Source organism: Belonocnema kinseyi, chromosome 2 (assembly GCF_010883055.1).
Source record: "Belonocnema kinseyi isolate 2016_QV_RU_SX_M_011 chromosome 2, B_treatae_v1, whole genome shotgun sequence".
Taxonomy (NCBI): domain Eukaryota; kingdom Metazoa; phylum Arthropoda; class Insecta; order Hymenoptera; family Cynipidae; genus Belonocnema; species Belonocnema kinseyi.
The window spans coordinates 157,889,238-157,904,486 of NC_046658.1; the positions used below are offsets into that span (position 1 = coordinate 157,889,238).

Below are 15,249 nucleotides of genomic sequence, written 5' to 3' on the forward strand. Positions count from 1 at the left end.
AACGCGTGTTTGAAAAAAGCAGATTTTCGAGTGTATGTGAATCGTGCTGCGTGCCGGACCAGTCCTAGTCATTGAGCAGCGAAAAAAAAATTGAGAAGAAAGTAATGACAAGAGAGAACGCTCGTAAAGAACAATTGCTGCAATTGGTGACACATCTTTCGTTCTCTTTTCCAAACATAAAAACATACTTACCCTTTAGCACAAAACTGATACGCTAGATAACTAAAATTAGCGAGTCTCTTCGTATTTTGTCAACAGGTTATTTATTATTTTTGTCAAACCAAGGAGCAAGCCAATTTAGTCTCCTCGTCCCCTTATCATGTGTCGTATTCAGGCATCGGATTCATTTCGAAGATGAAAAATAGTGTAAATAGTGTCACAAATTAAAAAAAAAGTCATAACAATTTGTTAATTATTAAACTTACGCGTGGTCAAAATTAAACCAATTTAATTAATTTTATTTTTTTAACGAAAACGTCCAGTTTTGTAACCTAATATTGAAAAAATATCAACAATAAACGTCAATGAATAATTAAAATCGTGTTCTTTAGTGTATATGCTGTTACAATCCCTATTTATTTATCGAACGCTTAACTTTTTAGTATATTATTCTTTTAATAATTAATCTTCTCTGCTTGAAGAAATTTTTCATTAAGCTCAAAATTGAATTAGTTTGATGAAAATGCAACTGCTTTGTAGAAAATTCAGTAATTTGCTTGAAAATTTGTGTATTTTCCTGCGAATTTTTGGTTTTTTATTGAAAATTAATTTTTAGGGTACGGCTATTAAATCGATCCGATGAAAAATCATTAAAATTAGTTTTTTTTTTGGCGGAGTAATGTGTCCTCTTTCACGTTATGCCTTTTTATGGATCCTTTCCACGGAGGGGCCTTTCACGTGCTCCAAAAATGGTTAATTTTGGTTTTAAAACACGTTGAATATTGATAGGAAAACTTTCTCCTAGGCAGAAAATATAATGCAAAACTTGAATTGTTGTTTATTTATACTTTCTTCCAGGGTATTTAAGCTTAATTTTAACAAAATGTAGCCTGGAATAAAAAATGTAGCTATAATTGAGTCAAATCAACATTTAAATTTACAATTTATTATTATTTAAAAAACATTTTACTTATATTGATCAGCATAAAAATTTGTTGCCTAATTTAGTAATTGAAAGCCTAGCCAAAGTTTGTATTTAATTCAAAATTTCAGGAAAAAAAATGGACACAGCTTTGATTAGCTTTCCCAGTAGCCGGACTACTTTCAGATCCAAGTATTTTGTTGGTCAACTCAAATTACTTTTTATTTTAAATAAAAAATTTCCCCAGATGTGTATTTCCTTGGTTGAAATTTGAATTATTTTCATAAAAGTTCCTTTTTCTGGTTCAGAATGGCCGTTTTGATAAAAGGTAAACATTCCTGGTCATTTCCCAGCTCGTAAACATTTTTCACCGTCAATGATATCAAAAACATCGAACTCTAGAGCTATAAAATTTATCCATTTGAAGTAATAAAAAGTGAGCTGCAACTGAAAGCACTCAAACTAAAACTCTTGAATCCAAAAATATAAATGCACCTTATCATTTACAGTTATTCTATAAATTCAAGGATGAATCAATGAATTTTACATTTTTCGAAATTGTATCATTGAAAGAAACTTTAAAATAGAGACCTTAAAAATATAAAGATTCCATTTTTTTGTTTTATAAATTGAACACTTTTTAAATTAAAAATTAATATTTTCATTTTAAAAAATTGTAAACACTGAAAATGCTTAAAAACTTTATTTCAAAATCTCGAAATATTTAAGTGGTCTTTTAAATTTTTAAAAATTTTCTCAAAACTTCTAAAGATCTTTTATAATGATTCAATTTTACTGCTCGAAAGCTGTCCTAAAATTTTGTGAACAAATTCTGCAAAATTCGAAAATTTTCTTTAAAATCTTTCAAATTCATTTTTGACAATTTTTTAAACATTTCTAAACTTTTTTAAATATTCACTTAAAATTGACATTTCAAAATCAAATTTTGTCTTTCATTTTCCTAGGAAATGTTTTTTATTCTTCTGAAGCCTTTCAAAATTCCTTAAAAGTTTCTAAATGTTTTATTGAAATTATGTTAAAATCTATACATTTTTTTTCAATGAGGCGACGAGCTATTTACACGAAAATTTTGGCGCAAATAGTCCAACTTTCTCTGTACACGTAGACACTTGGTTTATATTATTTCAAATCATTTCAAATTTTTAATTAATTTTCAACTCTTGAACTTGATGGAATTTTTTTAACGAATAATGGGTGTTCAGTTGTTATTTATACAACAAAATTCAACAATTTTATTTAGGAATTAAATTCGGTCCAATAGAATAATTAAAAATGTAACGCGCAAAGTTTAGTGTTTAACATTTACTTTATAATTACTGATTTTAAAAAAACACTCAAGCATTCATTTTAATAAAAAGAGACATTTCGGGTTTCAATTGTGTAAAAAAATTAGGAATTTTGCTGACGTTTTGTGAACATTGGAGTTTCAGGTCCGCCTTGAAAAAGTGAATTGAAGTGATCACGAAACTTGGACAAAATTCCTAATTTTTTAAACACGATTACGACGCGGAATATCTTTTTTTGTCCATTAATTTATATATACAGTTGATTGATCAATTAAAAATAGTTTTATTCAAAATATTCGATTTCAAAAGCCTCTAATTTTTAATTGTTTAATTCTTTAAAACTAAATTTTGAAATTCTTTAAATTAAAATGTATCTACGTTTAAAAATTCCAATAGAAAATTTTTAAAGCGGAATATTTTCGAAATAGGCATTCTAAGTTTAATGATATCATAATTGAAAAAGATAAAAAATGCAACTAATTATTAAAAAAAAAAAAAAAAAAAAAAAAAAAAAAAAAAAACGGTTGAAATCGAACTTGGACATATTTTTTTCTAAAAATTTGTAAAATTTCTGTTTAGAAAATAAAATCACTATCATTTCCCGGTCTAGCAGTCATCTTGCGGGCAAAGATTCATGAGTTTAGTTACATTTTTTGCAACAAACAATTTTTTATCAGAAAATTTAATTATTTTATTGAAAATTCAACTGATTTGTTCAAAATGAACTTTTCGGTTAAGAATTCACATTTCGAGGTTGAAAAATTCAACTGTTTTATAAAAGATTTGTCATTTTGACTTTTGGTAAAAAATATATCCGTTTTGTAGAAAATTCGCTATCACTTTCATGGAAAAGTAATTATATTGAATGAAAAAAAATTCGTACAATTTTTTGTTGAAATTGATATTTTTTAGTTTAGAAATTGAAGTATTCAGTATAAAAAATTCTTAAAATGAACAAGTAAAAACTAAAAGTTGACAAAATAAAATTGGTACTGACATCACACATGCACTATTCAAACTATTTAATAGAACATTTATGTAATTTAAGGAAAATTCATCTTTTTAATAAAAAATTAACCTTCTGGGTTAAAAATGTAACTAGTTGTTTAAATTTCAACTATTTAGTTGAGAATACATATTTTCTAATGGAAAATTAGTCTTTTTTAGTCGAAAATTTAACTGTTTTTTTTTTTTAAATTAGTTTTATTTTGTTTTAAAATTCAACAATATGGTATAACATTCAACTGGTTTAGACAAAATTCCCTCTCTTGTAAAGTGAAAAAAAAATTTTTTCAAGGAAATTTTAACTTCTATTTTTTTGTTAAAAAAGTATATTTTTTAGTATAGAAGTACAACTATATGATAGAAGATTTACATAATTTGTTGAAAGGTTGTCTTCTTTGGTAGAAAATTAATCTTCTTGGTTTACAAGTCTACTAATTAATAAAAAATATATGCAATTAAGTACAACAATATCCTATTTTTAGTTAAATTTACAAGTTTGTTCTTTAAAATGCATTTTGTTGTTGTTGAAATATCCACTATTACTTTATTGGTTCAAAATATATCTTTTTTATTTGAGCATTCAAGTTTTTAGTTAAAGGTTCAACCATTGTCCTGAGAATTCCTTTTTATTTTAATTGAAAATTCATCCTTCTAGTTGCAAATTTATCTTTTTGGTGGAAAATTTAACACCTATGTAAAAAATGCGTGTATTTGCCTTAAAAAATAGGATTTTTAACAGTAAATTTAACTGTTTGGCAGAAAATTAACTTGTTTGTTGAAAATTCAACTATTTATTAAAAAATGGTCGTATTTTGTTAAAAATTCGTACTGTTTGGTAAAACAGTATTCTTCTTCATTGATGATTTATCATTTGGATGGAAGAGTCAACTGTTTCGTGCAGGGGTTCGAACGAAATTCAGGGGAATTTTTGGATATTGGCCCATTAGCTCGATAAATTTAAAAGAATTGGGCTAAAAACTGAGCTTAGTCCAAAAAATTATGAATACATAATGAGCCTACAAGGGGGCAGTGTCAAAATTTTGTGTTAATCTTATTCTATATAAAAAAGAACGAAAAGGAACGGAACGAAACTTTCGCTACGTACCTTTTTGTTTATTTTCACAAAAAGCTTTGACGAAACACAAATTTGACAATTTGCTTCCGTAGCTGCATTATTATTTAGTTATTCGTCACACTTGGCACTATTTTCAGGCAAATTATATGCAATTTTAAGAAATAATTGGAAAATATCTGAAAATGGCCCTTAATTTCTTTCATATTCCTGGTTTCGTGAAAAATTCGTGGTTTTGGTTTAAAAAATGAATCAAAATTTAATATAAAATTCAACTGTTTTGTAAAAAATTATAATTTTTAATCGAAAGTTAATTATTTTTTAAAAATAAAAGTTTAAGCAATTTTTCTGGTTGTATAAGAATCTCATTTTTCAGGTTACAAATGCAATTGTGTGCTTGAAAATTAAACTGTTTTGATTGAGTTTTGGGCTTTGTTGACATTTTTTAATTTTTGGCTCCATCAAACTGTTTTTCATTTAAAATAATAATATTTTCTTGATTAAAATGTCAAATATTCCATTTTTTTTTTTTTGACTGTTGACAGGTGATAGTTTTTCGTTGTAAATTGAACTACTTGGTAACAAGAAAGACAGACGAACTACTTTCACTTATTTCATTCATTTCATAAGAATAAGAAATAGTCGTCTAAAGTTATTTTTGAATGAGCCGCAAGTAAAATTGCGAAAAAATTGAAACAATTTACACTGGTATGTTCTGATTTGCTGAGATGGCGAACTATATGGACACTTAGAGGTGTGCAGTCCTTTATTCGAATCTTTAGTATACATTTAGATTACACTCGCCAGGAACATTGGATTTTCCGAAATAGAAAAAAAAAGTAATTGTACATGAAACCGGCTTGATTTCTTTGGATGATTACAATTTTTAAAATCAAAATAACTGAATTTTTTTTTGTTTTGTTAAAAATGAAGTTATTTTGATTTTAAAAATTACAATAGTCCAAGGAAACTAAGCCTGTTTTATGTACAATTGCATTTTTTCCTATTTCAGAAAATCCAATGTTCCAAGCGAGTCTAATCTGATTGTAAACTAAAGATTCGAATAAAGGACTGCACACCTCTAATGGGCACTGTATTACTGCATGCATCAGCAGAAAATTATAAAATAGTAGTTTCTTCAGAGTGAACCCCCCCCCCCCCCCCCCCCCCCCCCCCCCCCCCCCCCCCCCCACCCGCCCCCGCCCTATGCCAGCAAAATAATGTAATTGCTGATAAAAATTGTGAAACAGTGTGACTAGTGTGATGAGTCCGAGACCTGCGTATTTAATCTTGTTCTTTCTCTTCAGCAATTGATCCAAATGTCTCTAATGGCAAAGTAAAATGGATTAAAATTGATATTCTGACCTCATTCTGTGCATCTTTCAATTGGCCGAGAAGATAATCCGTGATGGCTGCGCCATGATTGGCATGAATGAGACCCAGAGCGTAGAGGCCACCGCCCTCCGAGTAGCCAGCGCCAGCACCAGTGTCGCGGGGCAAGTACGACTGCATCAGCGCCAAAGCCTCCTGCTCGTGTCCTCTGTGAATCACTCCCAGCGACGCGGTTGCAGTCAGCTTTGCCCAGTTGGTGGCTCGAGCCAGCCACTCCAAGTTATCTCTGCAAACCACGAGGACGATCGGCACAAAGAAAAACACGTTACAAGTTCAAGCGTCAGATGACACGCCACACTAGCTGCTGATACAATCAAATTGAACTGAGCTCAAGTCGACAATAAACATACCTCAAAAACTGATCACTGGTCGTGCCAGAGTGCATGTAGGCATTGGCGATAACTGTGGCAGTGTGACAAATGGACACTCGAATCGCGTCCTTGGTATTTTTCAGCACCAGCATATCGGTGTGGTTGCTGCGAATCAAGAACTGCAAATGCAAGTCAATTGAGACTTCTCCTCCCAGAATGCCCGACAGGGCATCGACCCTCTCTTGCTGCTCCCTTTCTTCAGAATTCTACAGAAACACACAAAGACAAAAGAAAATAAAGAAACTGCTAGAGACGATTTAGAAATTCCTCGTTGTAGTCGTTACTGTTAAACAGTCGGCGCTACTACACTCACCAAGCTCTCTATACTTCGCTGCTGAGACGCCGCTTCTTCCGTGACTTTTGTCGCACTTTCAGCAGCAGCAGCAGAGGTGGCAGCAGGAGTGGCAGAAACGGAATCAGTGACTGGATCGACGACGGGCGTGCTGCTGCTGCTGCTGCTGGTGGTGGTAGTGGTGGTGACAACGACGTTGGTTGGCTTGACAATTGGTTTAATTATGAGAGCACCCGGAATGGGAGCTGTGGCGCGCAGTGCTTGCAGAACGCGACCGAGAAACTGCTGAGTGGCAGACTCGTACAAGTCGAATGCTATTTGATAGGCCATCAGAACGCAGTCCTGCGAGCCCTTGCTCAACCTGTCGAGGAGCTCGGCCACTGCCAGCGGATCGTCCAGGAAAATCAGACACTGGCACATGTTGACGTAGTCGGGAGTGCCCAAATTCCGGTAGAGCGACACCAAGCAACGCAAAACAGTGTTGCGGAAGCCACGATTCTGGATTAGACTCATCACCACTTGGAAGGCATACGAGAGCATACCGCTGATGTCGTCCTTCAAGATAAAACAAAAACAAAAAAATAAATAAAAGAAGAATCAATGTATTGCAATTGGAAGAGTGAATTTATTCAACGGATAATTACAGATTGCATGATGGAAGCTTCAAAAATGTCCATTCTCCTGGTTTCAAGAGCAAGTCCCAATGCTTGCCGGTACTGATTGTCATCAAGACATCGTTGAAACATTCTGTTGACAATGCCCTCCAGTCTAGGATCTATGCCTTTGTTGCCCACAGGTAACTTTCCCTCGGCTTCCAACACTCGTTGTTGGGTATAAAAGTCGATGCATTTCGCTAATAGACAATAGTTGGACAACAGTTACTCACTCAACCATTTATGCAATTCAATAATACCAAAATGACCGTACCTAGTCCTCGAACTCACTTCAGAGATACAAAAATAGTGGCACAACATTATTTTCTTGTCAAGTACACCAAACTCTCGCTTTCAGTCACCCCATTATCGACCTTCCTTGAATTGCTAGCTCTCACGCATTTTCTCAGGGAAATAGGGCGAGAGCGGTTGCGACATATGTGTATTCCAATTGGAAACGAGTCAGGTGACCCTCACTGTTTACGTTTCTGTCCCACTCCCACGAAATCAGTCCAAGACCACTTAAAGGCAACCCCCGACACTTGACTGAAACCGAGAGTTCGGTGTATTTAAAGTAATTCTCAATCTTTATTTCAAATCAGTGTTGGCCAAGTTACTTACTTTTTTCCGAGTAACTAGTTACAGTTGCTAGATCAAGTAACTTTAATTAACCTAAAAACTTCCCTAATTTTATAATTGAAAAATCAAAATATGTAACTGAGACGATACGTGAAAACTTAATTAAGAAGAAAAGGGAATTGGTTGAAGTAAATAAAAGAAAGGCACAATATTTTTAATGGCAAGGGAGAAACAATATATATTAAGAATAAAATTCCGTTGACTTTGTTTTTTTATGAGCCATTAAAAATATGTCATTTCTCATAGTTAAAGTCATGACATGACTCACGTATTCAATTCTAGAATTTCCAGTAAAAATATTGCATCTTCAACAAAATAGATGAATTTTCAACCAAAGAGTTGTTGTATGTTTGATCAAAAGGATGCATTTTTAACAAAAAAGTTGCTTTTAAAACAGAGAGTTGGTTAGACTTTCTACCAAAAAATATGAATTTGCCAACGTTTGCCCACAAACATTCTTTATAAAAAAGATGAATTTTCCAACAAACAAAAAAATAATAATTTTCAACCAAAATATTCCATATTTTTTTATCAACTGGCTAAACTTTTTACCAAAATAATTTAATTTTCAACAAGATACATAAATGTTCAAACAAAATAAATGATTTCTCGACGAAATATATAATAGTTGATATCATTTTAACAAAAATTTAAATTCGAAATCAAACACAGTTGAATTTAACCAAAAAATTCCCAACTGAAGCAGATCAATTTTCTACTATAATAATTGAATTTTCGGGGAAAAATACTTTGTAAATTAGTAAAAAAGTTACCATAAAAGTTGCAAATGACGTAACTTTTTAGTAATTTAGTTACTTGCAACAAGTTACTACCTAAATCTTTTTGAAATATTATTCTTTAGTCTATAAATTAGGAAAATTCTTATTTATTTATCGCAGGCTTCTTCACAGTCTTTTCCCTCTTTCTCATTATTTCACTTAAATATAATTTGAATTAATAGAACACAATAAGAAAATCCTCATCTTCTTTAGTTGAAGCTGTTCATTCTTTACGACAGAAGAGCCTACTATTCAATTATTTGTAAAGAATTTATGCTTTTTATAGTAATAAATTTTATTATTTGCTACAAAATTCAATCAAAATATTTTGTTGAAAATGCACTATTTTTTTCAAACATTCGACTTCTAGTTTGAAAATTCAACTGTTTTGTTAAAAATTCACATTTGTGGGTCAAAAATTCAACGGTTTCGTAGAAAATTAGTATTTTCGGCTAAAACATTTAAAAATTTGGTAGACACTTTTACCATTTATTTGAAAATTAATTATTTTGGTTAAATCCAACAGTTTATCAATTGGAATTATAGTCTTTTTATTGAAATATCAACAAATTCATATCTTTAATTTGAAAATTCCACAATTTGGTATAAAATTTAAATATTTGGGAGAAAATTAAACTGATATGTAGAAACATAGTTTTTTTTTTAAATTGAAAATTCATTCTCCATCAAATTTTAACTGAAACATTTTTTGTTGAAAATTGATCTTTTTATTTTCAAAATTCAACTATTTAGTTTAAAAAAATTACAAGAAAAAAAAATATCTAAAAAATTAGTTTAAAAACTTTGGACTAACATTGCATCAATTTTGAAAATATTTACTTGAAAATTGTCGGTATAAAGTAAATTTTTTGGTAGAAAATTTATCTTACTGATTGAGGATTAAACTATTTTGATTAAAAAAACTTTTTTTGCTGAAAATTAAGTTCTTAAAGTGAAGATTTAACTACCAACTTTGGTCAAAAATTAATATTTTTAATAAAAAATTAATCTATTTTTGTTAAAAATTCGAGTGTTCTGGTAGAAAAGTAATCTTCTTGGATGAATGTTTTACATTTGTTGTGAAAAATTAGTATTTCCAAGTTGGAAATACAAATGTGTTGTGCAGAGAAATCGTCTCTTTGGTTTAAAAATTCAACAATGCTGTAGAAAATTCAACAATATGGTAGAAACTGAAGGTATTTTCTTGAGAAATCATCAGTTTTAAAAGATAATTAGTTTTCTTGTTTTTAAAAAATATTCTTGGGTTTAAGTATTAAACATAACACCTTTTGATGAAAAGTAGTATTTTCAGTTTAAAAATTCAACTGCTCTTTAGAAAATTCATCTGGCTTGAAACTTGAATAATTTAGTTGAAAAAACAAAAAATGTTTCGTGTAAAATTGATGCAGTTTTTTTAAAATTCATATTCTTTTAATTATAAATCACCTATTAGAAAAGAGTAACTATGGAAATTGTTATGTGAGAAAATAGTGCTTTTTATGTAATTTTTTCTTTCTCGAAAAAATACCGAAAAAAAGTGTCAAATTGTTTCAATAGTGCGATGAGTCCGAGGCTTGCTATTCATTTTTAATATCAATACTAATAATACACATAGTAGATATGTAATAGAAATAATAGTGGCATCAAAACTTGAGGGCAATTGAAAACAGAAGAAAAAAGAAGAAAAAAAAAACAGAAAAATAATATTTAAATACTTGTAAGAGTAGATAATAGATAATACAAGAAAGTCATAATATAATACCTATTGTCGTATCAACGTACTCGTTGCGAGCATTGACATCAAACAGTTCTCCAGCGCCGAGAGCATAAGTGAGAGAATCTTCGAAACTTCCGAGGTGGTAATAAACTTTGCTGGCAACCAAAGCGGCAAGCTCATGTTGATTGAAGCTTTTGTCCTCGTGAAGTATTTCGCTGGAAAACCACCACAGAATTATCTCACAATTATTTAAAACATTAAAACACCACCAACTATTCATTCAATATTAACAGCAGCATCAACTTTTTCAATTTTCCCGCTCAACTAAAACTACCATCTTCGCAATATCCGCCAGACGCAAACATCTATTTTCATTCATGACGTTCATTCTAAACACGACAGAGCAAAAAATTGCAAAATTAATTAATTATCAAATCCTGTTACGAATCTTCAACCGAAACAGTGGAATTTTAAACCAAAAAGATGGATTTTCAACGGAAATTATAGAATATCTAACTGAAATACTTGAATTTTTAACCAAGAAGACAAATTGTCAAACAAAACTTAAATAATTAAGTTTTCAGTTAAAAAAATCAATGTTCAGCACAAAAAAGACGAATTTTATACTAAAAAAATCCTTTTTCAATCAAAAAGTCAATAATTAAATTGATGTTTAACCAGAAAAATGAATGTTCCACTAAAATTATGAAACATTCAAGTAAAATGATGTGCTTATTTTCAGTTTAAGAAACAAACATCTTATTTTTTCAACAGAGAAATTAATTTTTCATTAACCTTCAAAGAACAAAATTATTTTCTGACAACAAAAATCGTTTTTCTACGCAAAAAGTGTTTTTTTTTTAAAAACAAAATATGTCAATTTTCAACGGCATAAATGAATTTTCAATTGAAAATAACAAATTTACATCCAAGTTGTTAAATTTTCAACTAGAAATTATCAGTCTTTAAAAAAATGGAATAGTTAAATTTTCAGTAGAAAAATGAATTTTCAATCAAGCTGGTAAATTTTCAACTAAACCGACTAATCTTTAACTGGAATAGTTGAGTTTTATACCTACCAAAACGATAAATTTTCAACCAATAAGATTAATTTTCTACCAAAAAAAACCAACTTTTTCACAAATTACATGAGTTTAGGAAAAATTAAACTTTTAAATCAAACATATCGTTCTTCAATCAAATAGTTGAATTTTCATTCAAAGTTAATAAAATTTCGCACACAAATACAATAATTGAATATTTCGTTAGAAATTTAATTCCTAACCATAAAAAATTAGGTTTTCAACTAAACAGTTTAATTCACGGTAAAAAAATTCCTTTTGATAAAAAAAAAAAAAAAAAGTTTTTAATCAAATTGCTCATTTTTCAACCAGAATAATGAATCTTTGATTAAACTAATTAATCTTCACTCAAAGCAAAAAGTAATATTCAACAATGGAGTTTATTTTTCAACCAAGTAAATTTATTTCAAACTTAAATTATGAATTTTCTACCAAAAAGAAGAATTTTTAAACAAGGAGAGTAACTTACAAAGAAAATAGTTTTCACCTAAAAACATCAATTTTTTGACAAAAGATGTAATTTTTCAATGAAATAAATTTTCAATTTAAACAAACAAATTGTCATACAAATTGGTAAAAAATTCCCTGTCTCAAGGAAAATTATATTTCTTTACCGTCGAAACTCCCTGTCCTAAACCAAAAACAATATTTAATTATTTTTACTTATATGCCCTACAATTCTAGATGTAGTAAAAAGTACTCTTCTAAATTGTCAAAAATTAGTCAAATAATGAAAATTTACATTTTTAACTGATTTCATGTGGTTTACAATTTTTTAAATAATTTTCAATCACAATACTTGGTAAAACTGACACTATTATTATCACTATTATTTCTTTTTTGCCATTAGTTTTGTAATTAGTGTTTTGTAGTTAGTTTAAACAACTGTAATTTGTGTAAATAATCATTTTTCCACTCGAATTGATGAAAAGATCAAGTTTTCTGTGAAAAATGACAAATTTATTAATTTTCATTTTGGTTTGAAAGATTTTCTATTGTTTAAATAATTGATTATTATTTACTTGTAACTAACTTTTCATACAAATTAGATACAAAACTCTATTTTTTCTTGATAATTTGATTAGCTATGTATCCGATCATTCCTTCCTATGTACTTGGAATGATTTTAGAACAAAAAATGATTATTTTTAGAACAGCATTTAATATTTCTCATGAGTAATAGTAAGTGAAACATTTAACCTAATTTTGTCTTAAAACTAGACTTTTGTACCTATTTTCTATGAAAAGTTACAAGCAGATCGTAAAATTGTTTTCAACCATTACAAAATGCTTTAAAGAAAAAATCTTTTTGTTGAAAATGACAAATAGCGCTATCCATCACAGAAAGAAATACATTTTTGAGAGTGACAATGGAAAAAATTGATTCAACAATTGAAAAAGTGTTGAAAAATGTCTTTCTAATATCTGGATGACGACAATTGACCAAATTTAGAGTTTTTAAAAATCTTTTTAAGTGCGGATAAAAATACATTTTTCAAAAACTTACATTTTTTCGATGGCTTCTGAAATTTCAGGCCAGAACTCATCAACTATCATATCCAATTTATTTAAGGCAAAGACCTTCAACTCCGGCATTGGCTCCTCAAGGAGGGATATTATCCCCGCTGAAATCAAAATTCATTCATCATTTTCATACAGCCTATTTATATATGGAATTTGACAAGACTTAATTGAGCATTGCTTTCTTCATTTTTAGTGTACTCAATTAGATTCTGCAATTGTACTTAACATTACAATTGCACATTTAATGCTTTTTAAACTGATATTTTTGGTTATGTTTGACACAACTTGCAGATCACTTTGCATTTTCTCAGTAAAGCCACATACATCAAATTTACGAGTATTTCAAAATACACAATTCTTGAAATTGACAATTTTAATAAACATATCTCCTAGGCATACCTGCGGATGTGATATTCATATTGGCTTTGTCAACACTTTTAATTATACTATATTATATAGAAAGAAAGACGAGTTCAGACTGTGTCTTCGATCTCGATTGTTGACCACAGATTCAAAATGACATTGCACTAATTTCAGTCAGCCGCTTACGCTTTGGGCTTAGCTTGAGCATGGCTTCTTTTCTCCAGACCATGGACATATCAATTACAGGATCAGTCAGTTTCAGTTAGGTTAGGACTCTTCCACGCAATTGCAGGTCATGGTGTATTTACACGCCTGTTGTAACGGCATGCGCCGTTTTATGAACTAACAATCGCAGGCGCTAAGACCCTTTTACTAAATACTCTCCGAACTAGTAAATTCTCTGGCGGGAAGACTCAAATGGCTTTAAAATGGAATTGATTATGAATGTATAGACTCAATAAATATTAAGAAATTATTATTGTTACACGAATTCTAAGAATACTATAAGTTCATTGCCGTTTAGGAATTCTGTATGTGAGTATTCTGTCCGAATTTAAGTACATTGAGACTTTCATCAAAGCTATTTCTCAGTACACTGTCCAAAGTAGATTTTGAGGTTAGGGACTTGAGATCTTGGGTTATTTTTAGAATCGTTAATGAGTCATGGCGCCATTTAGACGCCATAAAAAGAGGACCTTTGGACTTACAAACAGGAAACTGTCCCTCAAAGAGATTGACGTTTTCCGGTGATAAAAGTTGGACTTTGGAACCATTATCCTTGAACTGTCCCTCACTTTAATTGCCGAAATAAATAGGAGGAGCAAAGTGGCCTCATTTGTGATTGGTTATTCGACACTAAAAGCGAGTGAAGTCAGAATTTTGATTGGTTAAAAGCTAAAAGTCGGGATAAATCTCGCCCAAAACGAGATTATAAATATAGATGCAGAGCTCAGGAAAGTCATTTATAGTTACAAGTTTTAACCTGATTAGACGTTAATTAGCGGATACTTGTCATTTCGGCGTGCTCTTTAAAACCTTGAACCTGCGACGCTTAGACTTTCTAGTTATTTTTTGATTATACGGACTCAGAAGAATTTAGATAAATTCAAAGGCATTGCGACCTATCGATTTCTCGTTCGCGCACTACGCCCCTAGTGTTCGGTTGTGCTTCGATATTAAGTACTAAACTTTCTTGTGTGTGTGTTAGGAACAAAACTGATAAAAGAATTGTTTGTTAGTTACGAACAATTCTTATTTGTATAGAAACAAATAAGATGGACAACGTCAAGTCCTGACTCCAAATTGTTCGACCTTTGGAAGTGTTTTCCGATTCTCAATAGCAGGTTTCAAATCTGCCGCGTCTACCACGAACTGCAATACACGATTATTTTCGTTTATTCTAGAGATCCAATAAGACAATATGTCATCCATGAACAATTAAATATCGACGAATTATAATAAACATTCAAGTTTAATTGACAAGCTAAAATCTGTGTACCGAGTGAATCTTTTTCAAACCTGACCTATATTTCGCGGCCAATGGTTTCAATCATTCAACGACAGTTAACGGACCTATACCTCAACAAATCAGTGCAGAGTATTATCGGAAGAAAGTTGATTGCAGAGTTTGGACCACGAAGGATAAATAAGGAGACTCAACTGCCAGTGGGAAGCCATCTGGGGGAACGGAATTAGATCTCCTTATTATTCCTTCGTAGTTTGGACGTAACACTGTTTACTGGTCACCAGTCGGCAGAAAAGTCACAAGAGTAAAAGAGACAGAGAGTGGAAAATTGGAAGAAAAGTAGTCTCTTTCTCTTTTACTCTAATGACTTTTCTGCTAGCAGGCGGCCAGTTGACACGCATATAAAAACTCTATCACTGATCCGTGACTTGCGCGTGCCAGTCAGATAAAGGACTAGTCACACTTCTGCCTACCTGCAGACGGAAAATTTCTTACTCCTACTCTACT

The 15,249-nt window shown here is 30.8% G+C and overlaps 1 protein-coding gene across 2 annotated transcripts in view; it reads right to left on the reverse strand.

The window, feature by feature from the left end:
- The window catches only part of LOC117167857 (26S proteasome non-ATPase regulatory subunit 1), a 24,112-nt gene extending 10,657 nt beyond the window's left edge, over nt 1-13,455 (reverse strand). The window contains exons 1-7 of one of the 2 annotated variants that reach the window (XM_033353067.1): nt 13,314-13,455; nt 12,898-13,015; nt 10,354-10,523; nt 7,165-7,373; nt 6,542-7,075; nt 6,208-6,434; nt 5,831-6,083 (exon numbers count right to left, since the gene is read on the reverse strand). In XM_033353067.1, coding sequence (XP_033208958.1) covers nt 5,831-6,083; nt 6,208-6,434; nt 6,542-7,075; nt 7,165-7,373; nt 10,354-10,523; nt 12,898-13,015; nt 13,314-13,332 — 1,530 coding nt within the window. In that variant the 5' untranslated portion in view covers nt 13,333-13,455. Of the gene's footprint in view, nt 1-5,830; nt 6,084-6,207; nt 6,435-6,541; nt 7,076-7,164; nt 7,374-7,464; nt 7,580-10,353; nt 10,524-12,897; nt 13,016-13,313 lie in introns of those variants that run through there. The other variant, XM_033353068.1, reaches the window with a different exon arrangement.
- Between the last annotated feature and the right edge of the window lie 1,794 nt (nt 13,456-15,249).